The sequence below is a fragment of the Cydia fagiglandana genome, chromosome 23 (assembly GCF_963556715.1).
Source record: "Cydia fagiglandana chromosome 23, ilCydFagi1.1, whole genome shotgun sequence".
NCBI lineage: Eukaryota > Metazoa > Arthropoda > Insecta > Lepidoptera > Tortricidae > Cydia > Cydia fagiglandana.
In genome coordinates, this window is record NC_085954.1 from 8678676 (window position 1) to 8701602 (window position 22927).

General features: G+C 38.3%; 1 protein-coding gene across 1 annotated transcript; it reads right to left on the reverse strand.

The window, feature by feature from the left end:
* Positions 1-15: 15 nt before the first annotated feature.
* LOC134675723 (uncharacterized) lies at positions 16-12572 on the reverse strand. The gene is made up of 6 exons (XM_063534033.1): positions 12471-12572; positions 7262-7312; positions 6434-6457; positions 5855-5896; positions 4047-4084; positions 16-184 (listed from the first exon to the last, which is right to left on the reverse strand). The coding sequence occupies exons 1-6, from the start codon at positions 12570-12572 to the stop codon at positions 16-18; spliced, it is 426 nt and encodes a 141-aa protein (XP_063390103.1).
* Between the last annotated feature and the right edge of the window lie 10355 nt (positions 12573-22927).

Sequence of the window (22927 nt, forward strand, 5' to 3'; positions counted from 1 at the left end):
CTGACGGTTCCCCGGCTAAACCATAAGGTCCATTAGGCCCACCATATGGTCCACGTTCCTCTCGCGGGACAGGTGGTTCGGGTCCATAATATGGTCCAGATGGTCCATATGGCGACTCAGCGCGAGGTCCGTAAGGTCCAGGTCCCTGTGGTCCATCAGGGGTCTCAGGTGGTCTCGGTTCGCCCTACAGAAAAAAAATGAGTTAACATAACACATGGAAATGTCTGTAAACGATATTTTGCACATTATACAAGGTTTTTGACAGAGGGGTGTCTCAGTTACTGAAAGCTAGGCTTCTCCAGTTATTGTAGGTACCTATGCTCTAAAAGTCATCATTCAGGCCTTTAGCATCTTGACAGATGATTTATGCAGCGTCTATTAGCGAGGAACAACGTTTCTCGTGGCTGTATAAGCCAATGCGGGACCGGCATTTGCGACCGCATTTATGACAGCTGAACCAGGGAGTCATGTCGCCATCATCAGGTGGATTGTGCCTCTTTGCGCTAAAAGTACAATAGACTTAAAAATTTACATTCTGTTTGACTGACTTTGGTTAGGTTAGATTAAGTTAATATTCATGGCCTAAAATACCTAAGTTCAAAAGTTTTTGAACCTAGATGTACAGTTAAAGAATTTATTTCCGTACCGTTTCGTACCTTGTCTTGTCACAGTAACAATTAACAGTGTTGCCAACTTGGCATAAATGATGCCAGATCTGGCACATTTTCACTCGCTTTGGCACCAAAATTTTCCATTTAGCATCTGGCATATTTTTTAGCATAATTTAGTCTAATCCAAGTTTCCACCAACTTGGCAGCAACAATATGTGCCATCGCCTTATGTGGTTCATATTTTCATATGTATTTTGACTTTTGTGGACGTATGGACGTCGACGATCTATATAAAGTTGGTCAAGCTGATCTTGTCAGTAGAAAAAGCCGGCAAATTTGAAAAAGGTATGTGTTTTAAGTGTCTAATTTCAAGTGACATTTTAGCATTTTTTTTAGCATATTTCAAAAATCTTTGGCATAATTTTGGCATAATCTAGACATTAGTCTAGCATTTTTTCAAAATCCGAGTTGGCAACACTGACAATAAATATGAAAGTCGCTAGAGGGAGCTCATACTATAGGAGGCAGGACATGAGCCGTCAGTTTTTTGGCGCGTATACTTCCGATGTAGCCCACAAGATGGCAGAATCTGCTATGCATAAGAAAACGTACGAGAACGGTAGATGGCAGCACTTGCTTTGGCTATGTACATGTTATGTTTCCGATTCAGGCAGGCCCTCGAACACGCACGGTCCCCATTGGTATTGACACTGTGACGAGATACGAAATGGCACTGAGGGGCTACCGTGAAAACCGAAATTCGCAAATTGCGGGGATCTTTCTCCTTCATTCCAATGAAGGTGTAATTAGAGTGACAGAGAAAAATTCCCGCAATTTGCGAACTTCGATTTTATGTAACCCTGAACTTAAATTCTTTGACCGTATTTATGTAGGGCATGTATGTGTATGTGTGGGTATAAGCATACCCAATACTTAGGTACGACATCTGGGGTCGGTGGCGATGATCCTAATACGCCCTAGTAAAAAACGGTTAATATTTATGTGTAGATACTTGAAATTAAAATCTTTGTCTATAAATCTAATACCTTTAAACGAGCAATCTTGTTTATTTACATATGTCACTGTAAAAGCCCGGAGTACGGCAAAACCTAGGATTTACCGATGCCGATCGGTAAAAGCCCGAAATGTTAAATCTTACTAGTTTACTTCAGGCTTTTACCAACACCGATATGGTAAATCCTAGGTCTTACCACGGCGACCGGGAAAGTTTGAATCATGCACTGATTTTTGTTCGGTTCTGTGAGGATCGCAGTTCAAACCTAACCTAACCCACTTAACGGAGCATGCGGTGCGGTGTACGGGGGTTTGAGCGAGAGGGATTGAGAATCAGTGCATGATTCAAACTTTACCGGCCGCCGTGATAAAACCTAGGATTTACCATATCGATGTTGGTAAAAGCCCGAAGTAAACTAGTAAGATTTAACATTTCGGGCTTTTACCGATCGGCATCGGTAAAAACTAGGATTTACCGGTAAAACCTAGGTTTTGCCGTACTTCGGGCTTTTACAGTAACATATATATTTCGGGGATCTCGGAAACGACTCAAACGATTTCAATTAAATTTAATTCCTATATAGGGATTTTTAGAGGCGAAAAGTTGATCTAGCTAGGTCTTATCACCGGGAAAAAGCGCATTTTTTAAGTGTTAATATGTTTTCCGAACAAAGCTCGGTCTCCCAGGGGCCAAATTCGACATGTACGACTGTCAGATTTCGCATCCACTTCAAATCAACAGTTGATTTTATCGCATACTGAGTGTTGATTCCATCAACGGTGGATAATATTAATTAATCCAGGGGTTAATTAATCAGGGCGCCTGGCAGCTGTTCAGCAGTGGGTGTGACAGTGGTAGGGCAACAAAGCGGTTGTAAAATCAATTGAAGGTGTGCAATTTATAGAGCTCTGTGTTTGGTGTGATATCATAGCTAATTATGTATTTACTTCAAATATAACAATGCCAGGCGTTTTATTTGGGGGAAAAGTAGTGCCAGGTGATGAAAGTACACAAACCTGGGGCCAAATTCGACATGTGCAACTGTCAGATTTCGCATCCACGTCAAATCAACAGATGATTTTATTCCATACTGAGTGTTGATTCCATCAACGGTGGATAATATCATTTGGTACAACCAAAACTCAACTCTAAACTAGGGTGGTTCGGTTTGGTTTGCTTGTCACCCTAACTGTGGATTGTTAATGTCAAATGTTGACATTGTACGTATTCGAGAACTTATGATTTTTCCCACATCAACGGGAGATCAACACGATACGTCAAACGTCGCTTGTCGAATAGGGGTCCAGATATTTTGTCTTTTAATAAGTAATACAAAGGCTCGTGTTTTTTTTACTTCAATTTGTTTTAATAAATCGTGTTACTGGCGTGCAACAGGTTTTTAGTAACCACACAAAAAAATGTTTTCTGGTTTATCCCACGGGATACATAACTCAAATACGGACGTTTAATTGTACTTTTTTTATAACATGTTGTCTTCACGCTTAAACTGCTGAACCGATTTAATTGAAATTTGGTATGGACATTGAGGACATGATTCGGATTTTGAAATAGATATCTATTAGTTATCTTTTAGACATCACCAAGATAAGATAACGATATGTTTAAGATCTAACCTGTCAAATTTGACATTTGCGCTATTCTGGCGATACTCTTGAACGATTTCCACAGGATATGACTTAGAGATCCAATTCACATCTAATAGATATCTTACTCTATCTAACGTAAAAGTGACATTGGTTGCCTGAATTGCGCTGCAAAAGAGAACTAGTTGATATCTAAACTATAACGTATCTAGAATGGATCTATGTGTCGTCTCTTGTGAATATCTTGAAGTTCGAATACGGCAGTATGTCCCGAGGAAGGACATAGGGTAGTATTTATCACAGAAATCACCCTTTAAAGGGGTACCTTTCCACCCCCGAAAACGGGGGTGGAAGCTTGTACGGGGACCCGATAGAAAGCAGATTGGCTAAAAAATAAGCTAGCTAAATTACTAACTCCACGCAGACGAACTGCCGTATTCGAACTTCAAGATATTTACAAGAGACGGCACGGCACACGTACGAGATCCATTCTAGATACGTTATAGTTTAGATATCAACTAGTTCTCTTTTGCAGCGCAATTCGGGCAACCAATGTCACTTAGAAACCAACTTTACGTTAGATAGAATAAGATATCTATTAGATGTGAATTGGATCTCTAAGTCATATCCTGTGGAAATCATTCAAGAGTATCTCCAGAATCGCGCAAATGTCAAGTTTGACAGGTTAGATCTTAAACATATCGTTATCGTATCTTGGTGATGTCTAAAAGATATCTAATAGATGTCTATTTCAAAATCCGAATCGGGCCCGAAGTCGCGGGCAAAACCTAGTAAATAAATATTTAAAATAAATACATGCTTACGTTTTCAAGCTCCTCTGGGGTCGGTGGAACCTATAAACAAAATCAAAGTTTTATATTCAGCCGCCATTACAAAACGAATTATGCATTAATATTATTTAAATACGGAATAACAGAAATTATTTGAAGATTTCAGTCACGTCACGGCCGTTAGCGGAATGTCGTCCCTTTATACAAGCTGTGAAAAAAGTGTAATCAGTGGAATCGCTTTGTATAACCTCCTCTTTTTAGGGTTCCGTACCCAAAGCAGGCGTGGCTCACTCCGCGATTTCGTCGCTTTGCTACAGGTAGCTAAAAGTACATCCGTTCGACCCTAATTTTGCGGGAAGCCATAAGCCGCGCGTGGCGCTGTCGCCACCTAGCGGCCATATCTGTGCTGATCGTAACAGACGCGTTTTGTTAGAGAGTGAGTCTTCTGTACCTAGTACTATTATTTATTCTGTGCCCAAAGAGTAAAAACGGGACCCTATTACTAAGTAAGACTTCGCTGTCCGTCTGTCCGTCGGTCCGTCTGACCGTCCGTCCGTCCGTCCGTCCATCCGTCCGTCCGTCTGCCTGTCACCAGGTTGTATCTCATGAACCGTATTAGCTAGACAGTTGAAATTTTCACAGATGATGTATTTCTGTTGCCGCTATAACAACAAATACGAAGGACAAAATAAAATAAATATATAAGTGGGGCTCCCATACAACAAACGTGGCTTTTTTGCCGTTTTTAGCGTAATGGTACGGAACCTTTCGTGCGCGAGTCCTACCCTCACTTGGCCGTATTTTTTTTCAAATCATCAAACTGGCTTATAGGCAAATTCGAAAGTACATATATTGACATCAAAATTATGATAAATACATACAAAACCCATAACAGTATTATCATTGAATGAATGAATGAAATGTATTTATTTGATTATATATTATCATTATATGATAGTATAAAAAAGATTGGCCATAGCAATCCAGCGCCGGAACGCTGCTTGCGTGATGGGTACTTTACCAAGGGCGCAAAATGTTGATAGGTATTCTTAATTTTTAGGGTTCCGTACCCAAAGGGTAAAACGGGACCCTATTACTAAGACTTCGCTGTCCGTCCGTCCGTCCGTCCGTCTGTCACCAGGCTGTATCTCACGAACCGTGATAGCTAGACAGTTGAAATTTTCGCAGATGATGTATTTCTGTTGCCGCTATAACAACAAATACTAAAAACAGAATAAAATAAAGATTTAAATGGGGCTCCCATACAACAAACGTGATTTTTGACCAAAGTTAAGCAACGTCGGGAGTGGTCAGTACTTGGATGGGTGACCGTTTCTTTTTTTGCTTCTTTTTTTTTGCATTATGGTACGGAACCCTTCGTGCGCGAGTCCGACTCGCACTTGCCCGGTTTTTTCATACAAAATGCAATCCGCTTTCATTAAGTAAATTTTGCGAAAGTGGCGCCATCTAGCGAGAGTTACGCTTTGAGTAACCTAGTCGAACCACCTTACTTGTACTTGGATGGGTGACCGTTTTCTTTTTGCTTTTTTTTTGCTTTTTTTTTTGCATTATGGTACGGAACCCTTCGTGCGCGAGTCCGACTCGCACTTGCCCGGTTTTTAGTTTTAGTTCTTAGTTACATGTACTTAATTTTAGTTTTGTATTCATTTTATAACACTTATTTTACGATAAATGAGTTTTCCTCCCTTATCATATAGGAACGTCGGAATTTAAACAATGAAATTAATATCGCGGTAGACTCATTTGTGTAATTAAATACATATAAGATAACTTATTTAGGTACTAAATATAAATGTTAATATCAAAACTTACATTAGCCGCCTCTAGGCTATTTTTTGAATAATAACTTGCCATCTGAGAAGAGAAATTAATATTTTTAAGTTTGCCGTTCATTAACTTTCGGATTCATTTATATCAATTTATATCTTCATTTCTAAGCGATAGGTCAACAAAATGTTCATTGGATACATATGTACATCTGCAATTGCAATTCTAACGTCACCTTATGACCTTATAAGTGATATTAAATGGCTCCTCTACACGTTGGCCCAACCTATTGGTCCAATATGTTGGGACAACGTGTAGAGGGGGTATTGGTGTCGGTTGGCTTTTGGCGCGCGGGATGGCGATGAGTCGGCCGCGGTGTCGGTTTTTCGACTGCACATCAAAGGGATTGGCCAAGCGATTGCGGTACGCATCTACACGTGGCCCAATCGGCAGTGCGTGCTCGCACGCGGTCGAGGGTGGACGTTCATGCTTTTTGTGTTTTTTAAAATTAAAAATGACGAATACGTGGCCACGTGTAGTAGCGTTCCGACCAACTCATAGGCCAAGCGTTGGCGGAGCGTTTGGCCAACGTGTAGAGGAGCTAAAAAAAGCAAAGGAACTAACCCCAGGATGTGGACCCAATACGGACTGAAAACATATTCACAGAAAATAGATAAAATAACTTCGCGCAACACCGGGCAGGGAGACGGCATTCGCACTATTTCTCTTCTGCCGAAGCACATACCCAACTGGGCTTGCACACAACTAGCGCGGTGCGAAACTCCTGAGATCGGTCAAACTCGGCTCCGCTCGGCTCAGCATTGCTCCGAGCAATTATTAGGGTTGGCACCACTTGACTTCCTTCTGCGTGCACGACCACAGATAAGATAATCACTCGAATTTTGACAACCCTAAATAGCCGAAAGGGATAGTGTCATATATTAGAAAGGGATAGCATGATTCGACCCTGAACCGCTGTCAAACTTCGGTTTTGTAGGAAGTTTCCTTCCTGTACGGTAGTACTATTATTTATTCTGTGACACAACTAGCGCGGTGCGTGTAGTGACTCATCCGTACCAGGCGTGGCTCACTCCGCGATTTCGTCGCTTTGCTACAGGTAGCTAAAAGTACATCCGTTCCGCCCCAATTTTGGGGAAAGCCATAAGCCGCGCGTGGCGCTGTCGCAACCTAGCGGCCATATCTGTGCTGATCATAACAGACGCGTTTTGTTAGAGTGTGAATGAGTCTTCTGTACCTAGTACTATTATTTATTCGGTGTCCGTACACAAAGAGTTGTCTTCGACGTGAGTCATTTCCTTTTATTTGTGTCGTAATTACAAATTGGATTTTGTATGTAGTGAGTGATAACGAAATATACGAAATGCAGGGAACATACAAACGTCATGAAAATACAAACTTAAAACTTAGAGGTAGGAATAAAACACATCTTACCTGTGACTTCGGTGGACTCCACGGTATTCTAGCTCGCTCAGGGGGCTCTTGCTGCAAAACAATAGTAATTTTCACCACACCAGCTGGGAAAGGGTTACTTTGCACTTCAAAAACTGATAGCAAAGTTGCATTTTATTCACATGTGAGGCAAAGTAATCAAATGCAAATATTGAGATGTCTTCTTATGCTTGCTGGTAGAATTGACTTTTAAATGATAATTTTGGATGATAAATATTTTATAACATTCATTTGGATTTGATTTGGTTTGGTTTTGTTTGATATTTTACATTTAATATTTGCTTCGGGTTGGTGTGGTGAAAAATTTTGTGTTTCACTCGGGGGCAAATTTTGTTTAACCCTCGTGCTTTGAAACCCTTGCAACGCTCAAGATTCCATTTTGCGAACCACTCGCTACGCTCGTGGTTCAATTTTGGAATCTTTCGCTTGCTCGGGTATCAATATTAGCACGAGCAGTTACACAACAACTTTGCCCCCTTGTAAAACAAATAACTATTGTTACTTTCTACATATACTTTATAATAAAGTAAATAATTGGAAATAAATTAATATTGTCCTTCGCTGCCTGAAACACACGGAATCCTAGTTAAGGCATTTGTAAACCACTTGTCTCTATATAAATTCTTACCCCCTTATTCTTTTAACGTTTACTAAAGTTGACAAGCCGATAATAATCGTCTGTCCCTCTCCGACGTATTGGTATGATGGAAAGGAACAAACGATTATTATCGGCTTGTCAACTTTAGTAAACGTTTATGAATAAGGGGGTTAGTCTTTAGGAACAACCACTGTACTATACTTTTCTCGGCAAATTATTTGTATTTATATCCTCGTAAGGCCCAAGGTCCTACCTGTAGTACTTATTCAGTTCGATGAAATTTGAATCATATTGAATTGGGACAGAGTCGCATTTGTTTTGCTTCGTTAAATTTTCAAACAAAACCAAAATCTACTCTATTTCCTACACTAAAGGTTTAAATTTCAGTGGCAAATTCTAGATTTTTCATATGTATGGCTGGGCCTTAGGAGGATATTACAGTACCCCTACTGTAAAGGACCCCGCAGCAAACATAGGGAAAAAGTGGTTTCAGTTAAATCTCACGAAATTTTAATATGATGTTAATTTGGCTCTCCTGATTATTTTTTTGTATGGGCACAACTCTCTCAGAAATATACTTTCAGAAATAATCAATATAATTGTTTCATACAAAATATGTTTTTGTTAACCATTTTTTACGTAATTCCTTCTCTTGACAGTTGTTGGCTGCACCTTATAACGTCAATAACTGTCAGTGCGTGTCATAACAATATATCGATTTTAGAAAACATGTCGCGTAAATGGAAAAATATATACCTGATTATTTCTGAAAGTATACTACTGAGAAAATTGTGCCCATACAAAAAAATAATCAGGAGAGCCAAATTAACATCATACTAAAATTTCGTGAGATTTAACTGAAACCACTTTTTCCCTATGTTTGCTGCGGGGTCCTTTCATTCGATAGCGTGACGAGACGTACGCGTTTGCGTTAAGTGTCATTTTGTATGGGATTTTGAGTTTCCAAAACATCCCGGTTGGCGCGCTGTTCAAGATCCCCTACAAAAATAGACATAACGCGAACGCTCGTGACGCTACCGAATGAAATTTACACTAGGACAAAAGAGTCTCGAGATTGTAAATATAGCGAATGCGATTGTTATTAACGACTGGGTGAATCAACTTTATCTTGTCACTAGTTGCCACGGTTACGGTCTCCTGGGTCACTCTTAAAATACTAATTATTTCGTATTTAAATGAACCAAACTTGAATTTTTTGGTAGTTATAAGGCCTTTCCATAATGGGACATCTACTAAGCACGTTTGTATAACATGGTACAGCAGCTCTTCTAAGAAAGTATGCTACTATTGTCTCCTGGCTGATAGGACAAAATAACAACAAGAAATAGCTGATCGACACGACCAACTTTTTCTTAGTGGTTAGACCACTCCTCATTGTCAGTCTTACAAATATCAATTAGGTGGGTACGTAAGTTTACTCGTTTATTAAAGACATGGTAAATCGTGTTTCTCCTTGGCTCTACACTTTACATATAGTTCAACAACGACAAGTATCAAGTATGTGGCATCCCTAACCACAAAGGGTCTATAAATCGATCATCCCAATACACGGTCAGACCACAATCTGGGACCCTTCGTTAGTGTATGTGGCAGCACATTCATTATGTCTTCCAGAGAATAGATATACTATTTATTAGATAGAATAGATATACAGCGGAATATACAGAAGTTCGACTGTCGAAGGGCCTGTTTAGAAGTGAGAGCTCACGGCGCGATTCGGGAAATGAATTAGAGATTCACTAGATATGAAATAGTAAAGATATGTGACGTTCCACGGTAAAAGGTACCTTATGGCGGCCGCAATAATATTGGAGCGGCGTTAATAACAGCGTAAGCGCCAACCGCTATAAGGTACCTTTGCCGTGGAACGTCACATATCTTTACTATTTCATATCTAGCGAATCTCTAATTCATTTCCCGAATTGCGCCGTCAGACTGTTTTTGTATTTTTTTTAACAGAAATCATTACGGTGGTTCGCTTTTCACACAAAAAACAATTGCGTTATATTAAGTAATAACACACTATTACTACATAAATATGTGCGAATCTGTCTACTTTCGAATGTTTATTTGCGTTAAATTGATAGTAAAACTTTGTTTTATACAGAAATCACGCAAATATTTTTTTGTAACAAAAACAAAGTTGCGCTTCTGGATAACGTTAGGTGGGGTAAGAGAAACTATAGGCAAGATAAACTCTTCCAATGGAAAATAAACAGTTAGTGATACTTAGAGATATTGACTTAGATGGTATGCTAAAATTACGGCACGAGTGGTACAGTCGCCATCAGATATATCGGAGCTGCCAAGGTGCTCACAAATATCTGAGCACGCCTCTATTGTCAAGGCATTAGAGTGCTTGTTCAGATATTGTGAACACCTTGGCCGCTCCGATATATCTGATGGCGACTGTACCCTACTTGGCCGGTTTTTATTCTTTTGCGTTATCATGGTAAAATTTATTCAGTATGACAGACATTCACCCTTCAGACTAGAGTAGGGTAAAATATTACAAAATCACTCTACCTCTGATATACCTCTGATATACGGAGGTATATCAGACCCTTGAAACCTTCATAAGAACCTTTGCATTCGAAGAGTCACTGGACCATAATAATTGCTATCATCAATCTCCACATTGATATGGGCGAGAGAATAGATGACATTTGATCAAGCAATTTAAGTAAAACAGCCACAGTATTGTACAAATTGATTGTGGGTTATGTAAAGTTAGGGTCCACGTTAGATAATTGAGATGTAAATGATTTTGGAGAGCCCATCAACGTGCACACTAGCGCCACGCTAAATAATTATGATTATTTGAATTTAACGTAATATATTTTACGTAATATAGGTACCTTATAGCGGTTGGCGCTTACGCTGTTATTAACGCCGCTCCAATATTATTGCGGCCGCCATAAGGTACCTTTTACCGTGGAACGTCACATATCTTTACTATTTCATATCTAGCGAATCTCTAATTCATTTCCCGAATTGCGCCGTCAGACTGTTTTTGTATTTTTTTTAACAGAAATCATTACGGTGGTTCGCTTTTCACACAAAAAACAATTGCGTTATATTAAGTAATAACACACTATTACTACATAAATATGTGCGAATCTGTCTACTTTCGAATGTTTATTTGCGTTAAATTGATAGTAAAACTTTGTTTTATACAGAAATCACGCAAATATTTTTTTGTAACAAAAACAAAGTTGCGCTTCTGGATAACGTTAGGTGGGGTAAGAGAAACTATAGGCAAGATAAACTCTTCCAATGGAAAATAAACAGTTAGTGATACTTAGAGATATTGACTTAGATGGTATGCTAAAATTACGGCACGAGTGGTACAGTCGCCATCAGATATATCGGAGCTGCCAAGGTGCTCACAAATATCTGAGCACGCCTCTATTGTCAAGGCATTAGAGTGCTTGTTCAGATATTGTGAACACCTTGGCCGCTCCGATATATCTGATGGCGACTGTACCCTACTTGGCCGGTTTTTATTCTTTTGCGTTATCATGGTAAAATTTATTCAGTATGACAGACATTCACCCTTCAGACTAGAGTAGGGTAAAATATTACAAAATCACTCTACCTCTGATATACCTCTGATATACGGAGGTATATCAGACCCTTGAAACCTTCATAAGAACCTTTGCATTCGAAGAGTCACTGGACCATAATAATTGCTATCATCAATCTCCACATTGATATGGGCGAGAGAATAGATGACATTTGATCAAGCAATTTAAGTAAAACAGCCACAGTATTGTACAAATTGATTGTGGGTTATGTAAAGTTAGGGTCCACGTTAGATAATTGAGATGTAAATGATTTTGGAGAGCCCATCAACGTGCACACTAGCGCCACGCTAAATAATTATGATTATTTGAATTTAACGTAATATATTTTAAAAAAAGGGGGCCGCTACGTACTGTATTTTGTATTTAAGTACCTTTTGAATACATCAGCCTAGTTTTTAGGGTTCCGTACCCAAAGGGTAAAACGGGACCCTATTACTAAGACTTCGCTGTCCGTCCGTCCGTCCGTCCGTCCGTCCGTCCGTCCGTCCGTCCGTCCGTCCGGTCGTCTGTCACCAGGCTGTATCTCACGAACCGTGATAGCTAGACAGTTGAAATTTTCACAGGTGATGTATTTCTGTTGCCGCTATAACAACAAATACTAAAAACAGAATAAAATAAAGATTTAAATGGGGCTCCCATACAACAAACGTGATTTTTGACCAAAGTTAAGCAACGTCGGGAGGGGTCAGTACTTGGATGGGTGACCGTTTTTTTTTTGCTTTTTTTTGCTTTATGGTACGGAACCCTTCGTGCGCGAGTCAGACTCGCACTTTCCCGGTTTTTATGTTGCCTGGACTCGTCAATCTATGCGTCCAAAGTTAAAACGGCCGTTTTTTGTTTTAAGCTCGTTTATCAACCGTGATTTGGACTGTGACTGCCTTTTCCATTGTTTTCGAACTCCCGATATTTCGACAAAAGTCTAGTGAACCTAACCTAGATCCTTTAAAACGTTATTAAAAAAATATTTATTAAAAAATGAACTTACAGCGACATTTTGACGTCTTCCATATATTCTATGACGCGATCTTCTATGGGGGTTATTAGTTTCCGTTGGTGGTAACGTAACATTTCTCACAGTCTTCGCCATTGCGTTCTGTAAAAATAAGGGGAAGTAAGGTCAAAACGCTGCCCTCCTAACGCCGTAAGTATTTACAAAGAAAACTAAATTCAAATACCGCTTTATAAAATTATATTCCTTTATTTTCATACAATAGACAGTGTGGAAAAATCGAGTGCCACATTGATGGCAACTACCTTAAATATTGTAAATAGCACATTTTGTGTAAAGGAGACTTTCCTTTGTTTTTAAAAACAATAAATTCTCCATTTAAGGATTTATGAAAAATCGCTTGCCTCAGTCGGGACTCGAACCGGTCTAATGTAAAAGTAAAAAAAGTCAAAAGTCTCCTTTACACAAAATGTGCTATTTACAATATTTAAGGTAGTTGCCATCCATGTGGCACTCGATTTTTCCACCCTGTATAAACAGTGGTACTACTAAACGAAATTAATAACTAGCTTAAATCTAAAATAGGCCCCTGAGGCATTGTACCAAGGATGCTGGCGGCATTTTCTCGCTGTATCGCAAAGCTGATACGTTGTGCGAGGTAGCCGCCACCTCTTCGGTCACCAGTAACGTCAACCAAACACTTCGCGATTTCTGCGAACAACTTATGCGCGCTGGGACCCCATGGACCTAGAGTTTCAACTCCAAATGGTACAAAATGGTACTCTCTACCGAGGCTCTTATATTATACCGCTTTTTAGCTTAGGAGGGCAGAACGGGTGTGAGTGGTCATTATATTGGGGTCTAAACAGGCTCACTTGAATTAGTGTTTTTTTGCGAGTTCATGCATTTACCACTACTCGCAAGTAATTACATGATCAGTCAAGAAAATTACTTTTGGTTAGATTTTGCTGACTAAGTGACTGATTTTTCTACCGAGCAAAATATAACTGTTTGCAGACAGTTATCTTCGAATAAGTTGTCCATAAGATAAACCTGTATATCTCTTGTATTGTTAAATGTTAGGTATCTGTTTAAATACCTATTTCATTAAAAAAAAATAGTTTATATTTCAGTTTACATAAATGCTTCCATACCTACTAAGTAATAGTTAGAATTCTGCTAAATAAACATGATATGCATATTATGGATATTAGGTAGGGTATACAATACATAAAAACAATACAAAAAAACAGATAATTTGTTGGATAGAAGTTATCCATTCATTTCTAGCAAAAATAAATTGAGATACTGCTTACCTCCATATTTTGTATTGCCATTTCCATCATTCGAGGGGCAGATATCTATTAAACAAATAAGGTGTTTTTTTTTAAATAGGTTCTATATTTATTTTAGTAAATTGTATTTAAAACATACATAACTATATAATCACACCTATTTCCCGGAGGAGTAGGCAGAGACCACGGATTTCCACTTGCTACGATCCTGACATACCTCTTTCGCTTCCTTCACTTTCATAACATTCCTCATACACGGTTTAGGAGGGTGCTCTTGACCTGGCCGTTCTGCAGGATTTCCCCAATCTGATCGCAGAATGTCCGCCGAGGTCTACCCTTCCAACTGCCACTTCCACTTCTCCCTTAAACACTCTCTTTGTTAGCCTTCTTTCACTCATTCTTTCCACGTGTCCAAACCATCTCAACAGCTTGTCAAGACACTTTTCCTATTGGGTCGTGTTTAAGCTCCAACTTCCCCCTCTCGTGTGACGCTTTGGGCCTTCGGCCCTACGCGGAGCTCGGCCTTCGGCCTTCGCGAGCCTCGACGCTATTTAAAAAGTTTTACCAATTCATGACATACCATTCGCTGTTGCTGTAATTCAAATCTTGGTCTTTTCGTTGTTGTAAATTGTCTGTCAATACCTTCCTGCAAATAGTTAAATCCATTTAATTTAATAAATATTTAGGGCCAACCACAGATAAACCTATTATACTCAAACTAAACTAACAACTAAAGGTTAACTGGAAGAGATCCCTTAAAGGGATAAGTTCGCCTTTGTACTAATGACGAATGTCATTATTTTTAAACCGATTATGTTATAATACATAATGATAAGTAAGTAATAAATATATTAGAACTTAAGATTAGGGAATATGTTCCCCTCAACCTAGTTCATATAATCTTAATCTATATATATAAATGCAAGTGTCCTGACTGACTGATTCATCAACGCAGAGCCGAAACTACAAAAGCCAGAAAGTTGAAATTTGCACACCAGATTGCATTTATAAAGTGTACAAGAGATAAGAAGCGATTTTGAGAAATTCAACCCCTAAGGGGGTTAAAAAGAGGATGAAAGTTTGTATGGGGTTAAAGTTTTCTTTTAAGCTAGGAATTTGAAACTTCGTAAAAAGATAAATTATTAAAATACAAGAAAACTCATTTCAGCGTTTTTGAAAATTCATCCCCTAAGGTGGTGAAAAAGGGGTTGAAAGTTTGTATGGATATGAAAAAAAAATTCAATTGGTGGACTTGAATCTTTGTATTTAAGGATATTATTAGAAGACAGGAAAAGTAATTTCAGCGTTTTGTAAAATTCATCCCCTAACAGGGTTAAAAAGGGGTTGAAAGTTTGAATCCATTACAAATGGTTTTGAAACTTCTTAGAAAGGCATAATAGCCGATTACAAAAAAAAGTGATTGCAACGTTTTTGAAATTTCAACCCCTAAGGGGGTTAAAAAGGGGATGAAAGTTCGTCTTCGGGTGCAAATTTTATTTTAAGCTAGGAACTTGAAACTTTGTAAAAAAGTATCAAATTCAAATACAAGAAAACTAATTTCAGCGTTTTAGAAAATTTATCCCCCAAGGTGGTGAAAAAGGGGTTGAAAGTTTGTATGGATATCAAACATTTTTTCGAGCGCGGGACTTCAATCTTTGTATTTGGGGATACTATTAGAAGACAATAAAAGTAATTTCAGCGTTTTGTTAAATTCATCCCCTAACAGGGTTAAAAAGGGGTTGAAAATTTTAATCCATTACAAATGCTTTGAAACGTCGTAGAAAGGCATAATAGCCGATTACAAAAAAAAAGTAATTGCAACGTTCTTGGAAATTCAATCCCTAAGGGGGTTAAAAAGGGGATGAAAGTTCGTCTTCAGGTGCAAATTTTATTTGAAGCTAGCAACTTGAAACTTTGTAAAAAGGTATTATATTAAAATACAAGAAAACTAATTTCAGCGTTTTTGAAAATTCATCCCTATGGTGGTGAAAACGGGGTTAAAAGTTTGTATGGAGATCAGATATTTTGTGAGTGCGGAATGCGGAACTTGAATCTTTGTGTTAGGGCCTATTATGAGAATACAAGAAAAGTAATTTCAGCAACCAACATCAAAATCCACTTGACTTAAAACTTCATACAACTTGCTAAAAAAGAAAAGTACTTAATTTCAACATTGCCTGGATATGAAAATTATAGGTACTAAAGATGTAAAATGTTGAAGATAAGATTCCACGCGGACGAAGTCGCGGGCAACAGCTAGTCTTAAATATTAAAGATTGTAACTAGGTGAAGAGCTTGTAATGTTATTATTATTGTAATATATTTTTTTTAATAAACAGATTTTTTTATTTTTCCTTTTTGTTATTTTTCTTGTTTTGTTTTGATTTTTGTACAATAAAGTGTTTTACTACTACTACTACTAACTAAATACGGCTACTTAAGGTAGGTACGTAAAATAATCTTGAAGAGATCGCTCATTACCGATAAGACCGCCTCTTATCTATCATTAATCAACTGTTTTTCTTTAAGCTGTATATTTTACTGAGGTGTGACACAATATACACGGTGTAACATGAGGAAACCGAATAATTTTAACCACGCATTTCTGAGGTCAAAAGCAGAAAAAAATGTAATATGAGTTTAGGTCAATTTCGATAAAAAAATATTTTTTTTGGTTTGGTTTTTTTCCATTTTTTTTATGAATTTGTACATATTTAAAAAATAAATGTTATTGGTAAACTTGTCACTTAAAATTGATTTTTACTTTTTTTTTCGTAAAACCTACTTTTTGCAAAGTGTTACTTGTCACTTTTTGACATCTATCAATAAGGTAAAGAGTATTCTATCTATGTATGTCTCTATTTATCTATGTGATAATTCAACATAAAGGTAGCGAATATTCGGTTCGGTAAAATCTGAACCGAACATTCGGCCAAATATTAGTATTCGGTAAACTCTATATTCCGCCCATTTCTAGTCCATAGCGATACAAGTACATAAATTTTAAAAGAGGTACTAAGTGAACTAGCCTGTTTCTGCAGATTAACCTGTTTCTTCAGTTCTTCAGGACTCCAATATGGTGAAAACTAAAAAAAAATGTTTTTTTTTAAACTGACGATCGCTTCTCCATACAAACGTACCTAGTCCCCATTTTCCTCTCGAATATATATAAATTATGTAGGTACCTAATCTAGATAATGCATACTTAAATATATAGAAAACATCTATCACTCAGGAACAAATATCTGTGTTCATCACACAAATAAATGCCCTTACCGGATGCTTACCGGGATTCGAATCCAGGACCATGTAGGCTCATAGCCGGAGCCATAGGTCTGATATCAGACAGGAAGCCAATAAAGTAAAATTTGGTAAAAAGCTGCGTAGTTACGTCGTAAATCGCGTATAGCAATTGTTGAGCATTATTAGTAATGATAGATGTAAACTATTTTGTTCTTGTTTTGTAGAGTGAACAGGCACCTTCTGGGCGAGCTCGCTCCATCGTAGGCCACGTCTACGCCTCGGCTAGTCTGTGGCCATGAGTAAGCCCATTCATAATAAAAAAAAAATTATATATATATATATATATATATAAGAGAGTAGAGACTGCACGAACCCACAGTCAAACCGTGATAACTGTTTTGTGGGACACTGTAATTTTATAAGATGTATATTTTTATGTTAATAAATAAATAAATAAAATAATAAATAGGCAGAGTCACTGCCGACTAGTTTAAACCGGTCAAAACCATAATTATCCTCTAGCCGGCCGTGTCAAACCTTGCCGAGCAAAAATAAATTTTATTTTGTCAACAGAAAGTTCAAATTAGAATAGAATAGGAGACCTTTTTATAGGTCTCTGGGTGGCTAGAGGTTATGATCTTATATACTTAATCTAATAAAATTGTACCTACCCCAGCACTTGGTAGCATCGGCTTTCTTGGGATAGACTGAAAAATGGTTGTTAAGTTTAATTATCATCATCTCATAGGCCAATCAAATTAGATCCATATAAAGCGTTTTGAATAATTAATTCCCAGCAAGCTGGAAATCATTTTAATACTTTGATTTGGTCCTAAATGCGTGTTAACATGATCATACCATAAATAGGAGTGAATTGCAAAAGAATTGAAGCTGTGATTAGTCTTAATTGATTCATTTGTGTTACGAAAATTAACTACTTATAGGTCAGAAGTGTCAGAACGCGGCGCACTCATTCTTTCTTCCGTGTAGGTAACTATGTAAATTGTATTGTACTTAATTTATACACATATAGGTAAGTCTATAGCATACGCTAACACACTTTCATACATCTAACTTAAATATACCTAAATGGCTGTAACTGCAGTAACACAGTGGAATCAATTAACTTTAGACTAATTACAGGTACTTAACTATGTACAAATATTTCGCAATTCACCCAAATTAAGGTAAATAAACTTTAGAACAATAAATTTAAAAGTGGAAAATTACTGTATGGCGCCACGGAAACAACAGATTTCGGTTCCCACTGGAAGTTTTGCATTTATTTCTTAGATTAGTTGACCGAAGCGAAGCGAAGTTCTACGTTTTGACTCGTATATATTTTTCCATAATCTATATTTTGATGCATTTACTATCTGTTAGTGCATAAATATTTACAATGCGTTCGAATTTAAAAACATTTAATACACAGAACCTTACATGAAACTGTTATGTATTATATTTGATACATTGCCAAGAACTCAGAAAGGATTGCATTACATTACATTGAACTCACCCAAGACATGCTAAGACATGCTAAGGATGAGGTCTTGGTGGCTCAGATGGTAGAGCGCTGGAGTATCGATCCAGAGGCCATAAGTTCAAGTCTCACCCAAGACAGTAACGTTTCCACTTTTAAATTTATTCCAAGCTTAAATAGTAGCATCATTAGCACATGTTTCTGCTTGTTAAAAAATTAAATTTTAGTAAAAAACTCGAGGTACCCTTTGTTCTTTTTCCCACACCTCACGGGCGTGCTGGTTCTTCAATTGCCCCGCCCATTCCTAAACACACACAAAAAAATCATTAAAGATAAACTCAGTGATATTGTAACAGTTTTTCGATCAGGTCACGTGTGACGGACACGTGACGTCACGTCTCACGAATCTTACCTGTCGCGATTTAACATTTTTTTCCCCTTCACAAAAGTGCACAGAGCCGCTAAAGAAGTTTTCACTTCAATACGTAATTGTCAAATATATAGGCACATCTTTTTTAGGGTTCCGTACCCAAAGGGTAAAACGGGACTCTATTACTAGGACTCTGCTGTCCGTCCGTCCGTCCGTCCGTCCGTCCGTCCATCTGTCACCAGGCTGTATCTCACGAACCGTGATAGCTAGACAGTTGAAATTTTCACAGATGATGTATTTCTGTTGCCGCTATAAAGCGCCCTCCAGACTATGCGCGTGAATCGCGGGCGAAGCCGCGAACGCGAGTGTGGAGTCTAGTTCGCTGATATACGAAATCGACTCCAGACTCGCGTTCGCGGCTTCGCGCCGCGATTCGCGCACGAGTGTGGAGCGGGCTTAACAACAAATACTAAAAACATAATAAAATAAAGATTTAAGTGGGGCTCCCATACAACAAACGTGATTTTTGACCGAAGTTAAGCAACGTCGGGCGGGGTCAGTACTTGGATGGGTGACCGTTTTTTTCTTTTTGCCTTTTTTGCATTATGGTACGGAACCCTTCGTTCCGACTCGCACTTGCCCAGTTTTTTTACATAAATCAGCATCGAGTCAATAAATATTAAGATTTCTATTAAGTTTCGAATGGTCCTATTCGAACAATGCTTACAAGAAGTCACAGGTACGAAACCGATCTGTCAGTGCCAAAAGTGACATTTCTTCAACAAAAAACTGGCCAAGTGCGAGTCGGAATCGCCCACTGCCCTCGGCCTCGCGCTCGGTGCTTTTTAGTATTCTTTCGGCTCGATTCGGAAAATTAATTAGAGATGCACTAAATATGAAATAGTAACGATATGTGACGTTCCATGGCAAAAGGTACCTTATGGTGGCTAGCGCTTACGTCGCATAGCACCGCAATAATATTGGAGCGATATTAATAATAGCGTAAGCGCCAACCGCCATAAGGTACCTTTACCCGTGGGACGTCACATATCTTTACAATATCGTATCTCGTTAATCTCTAATTCATTTCTCGAATCGCGCCGTTTGCCTTCCGTACTTTTTAGTGAGTATTTGTTGTTATAGCGGCAACAGAAATACATCATCCGTGAAAATTTCAACTGTCTAGCTATCACGGTTCATGAGATACAGCCTGGTGAAAGACAGACAGACGGACAGCGGAGTCTTAGTAATAGGTTTTTACCCTTTGGGTACGAAACCCTAAAAAACGTCTAAGTATCCGGGCGAGAACTTACGTTTAATTCGTTTTTCAGAAGTTCTTTCTGAAATAAAATAACAAAACAATAAACTGAAATATATGTCATACGAAAGAATAAGTTTACGGCTAAATTCAATTTTTGGCACAAATTTTTATCGCTGACTGTACTTTTCTTTCCACAGGCAACTAATACTCATCGAGACAATTCTAAAAACCCCAAATACAATTAGGTTGCTTTGTTTTATCACAGAGTTCCTTGCTTGCAAGCTTGTAAAATAGTACATTTTGCAACATGGGGCGTAATTAAAATATTGCAAACGAGAGTAAGTTAAATCGCGACGGCTTGCCGGAGCGACTCGAGTCGAGACTCGAGTTTGCAATATTATTACGCCCCGTTTTTCATCACACTTGCGATACAAAAATTAAGTATGTACCTATAAAGACAAAAAACTGTTAATTATGGCACTAGAAAATTCATAAGTCCCTAGGGAAAACGCTTTTTCTATAACTCCCGCTAAACCTGCGTGCAATTCCACATTTACTGAGCGAGTGTGATGAAAAGTAACTAAAACCTCCAAATCGATTATACTCGAGTAAAAATCGACTCATACGTCAACAGATTTATAATATATCAAATATATTTGAAATGGAAAATTAGGTAATAATATAACACTTTAAACTCTCGCGTTTTGTGCACATATTTAATTAGGTACACAAACGGGTCTAACGTCGGAACTTAAGGTAAAAACAATGAAATTATATCGCGATAGACCCGTTTGTGTAATTAAATATGAATATAATAAGAATATTTTGCGATAATTTGTATAATACGTACATGGTACTCGTCCTTAGGACTATCGGCGTATTTTTCCTGTAAGTAAATAGTTATTATTATTTATTTTGACCTTCTTTGTAACGAAATCAATGATATAATCATGTTATTAATGGCTTATAACGCGGTTATCACACTGATATAAATTCGCACGTTAAGGATGACTCACGGTAGACCGGGCCAGGGCCGGGCCGGAGCTTCCAGTGCTTCGTTTTCTATGGAAAGCATCACGTGATCACCGATCAGCCGTCATAGAAAATGACCTGTCGGACGCCTTGGCCCGGGCCTGGCCCGGTCTAGCGTGAGTCATCCTTTACTCCGGTGTAAGAGCGAGTCAGCGGCTTCTGCGTAAGTTCAATGCGGCCAATTCCGTCATACGGGATATTCCGTCATACGGGAAATTCCGTCATACGGAAAATTCCGTCATACGGAAAATTCCGTCAACATTCAACAATTTTTTTTTCTAAAACAGTACACAATTGGTAATTTCCTTAAAGCGGCGCTTGCTGATACTAAGTAAAAGCTAACGCCTTACCAAAGACATATGTAACTTCGTATAAGATGAATAAAGTCTAAGAAAAAAAAGTGCCTCGGAAATCAAGAACAAGTCATTCTCGGATAGATGACGCACACACCTTTAGCCTATGCACGGCTAGATGGCGCGCGACACCGTTTCATTTTTAACAATTTTAACATAGATATCAGTGAATGAACATGGATCAAAATGATATAAAAATAATAAAATCATTTATCCATATATATACATTTTTTCGATAATTTTATTATTTTTCATTATGAGTTTTAGTCATGTGTCGATAGATGGCAGTAAATTTACTGTGACTACAAAATTTACAATGACAGGACCCCTCTATATTATTTATTCTTTTTGGCCTTACCCTTTCAAACCCCACAGATGGTGATTATCTTCGAGCAACACCGGCTTCCGACACATCGGAAGGGAGGGGCCCAAGCGATATCTCACCGTACAAATCATTCTGCCATTTTTCGCGGGGGGAAGGTGCACACAGTCGCACTTCTCACACACTTACATACAAAATCCAATCAAAGGCCCTACCGCGAACCACGTTCGACGTGTTGCCTCTCTATGGCACTTGTAAATTTATACGTAAGTGTGACAGGGTGGCAACACGTCGAACGTGGTTTGCGGTAGGCCCTCTGTAATGACGACACAAATACATAGAAAATGACACACGTCAAAGACAAATCTTGCAAACCTCGATCTCTTTTTGTGTACGGACGAGTGACTAGTGTCACAACACGCACACTAACACATTTTCGTTGAAGTATGTCATTGTATTCTGAGAGATGAGAAGTCGGATTTGTCGCTCGACCGATCCGCAATTTGTACTGAGCGAGCAAAATCGATAAATCCAACAATTACTTGAGACTAAAATATAATAATTGTATTTAAATGTAATTAAACGTATGATATGTAAAAAAAAATATTACATGTCGAATGTAACACTTTCTTTTTGTAAATTTGATGTCCCCGACCTCTTTTTATAACAAACAACCGAGCAAACAGGCATTTTTGTGCAGCAGTGTTCACGCGCGCGTCTGGACTCGGTCTAGTGAAAAATCCAAGTGCAACTAGTTTTATTACCCGCGATAGATTATATTGACGCGCTAATCTTGTACGTCGGCAGAGGGGAAATAGTGCGAATGCCGCCTCCCTTCCGTGTTGCTCGAAGGTGATTATTATCATTACCCAAAAGAAATACCTAACCATAAGGATTTCATATTGAAAATACAAACGAAGGGTGCAAAAATTAAAAAGTTATTAATATTAATAAATAATAATAAAAGAACTTACCCGCAAAAATGATCTTTCCTGCCGAAATTCTACCCACTAAAAGAATTGCCATGAGTATCTTAGATCGAGCCAATAAGATAATAACCGTGATAGAAAAACGCCAATCGAAACAACAAATAATATATGTGTCGGCGGCCGATCGTAAGATCAGGCATATCGTGAA

What these genes read in the sequence shown, in the direction of transcription:
- LOC134675723 (XM_063534033.1), bottom strand. Translation starts at nt 12,572, where the DNA reads ATGGCGAAGACTGTGAGAAATGTTACGTTACCACCAACGGAAACTAAT. An exon ending in TATTGGGTCCACATCCTGGG is followed by an intron (nt 5,897 to 6,433) that starts GTTAGTTCCTTT and finishes TTCTCTTCTCAG; the next exon opens with ATGGCAAGTTATTATTCAAA. An exon ending in ATAGCCTAGAGGCGGCTAAT is followed by an intron (nt 4,085 to 5,854) that starts GTAAGTTTTGAT and finishes TTTTGTTTATAG; the next exon opens with GTTCCACCGACCCCAGAGGA.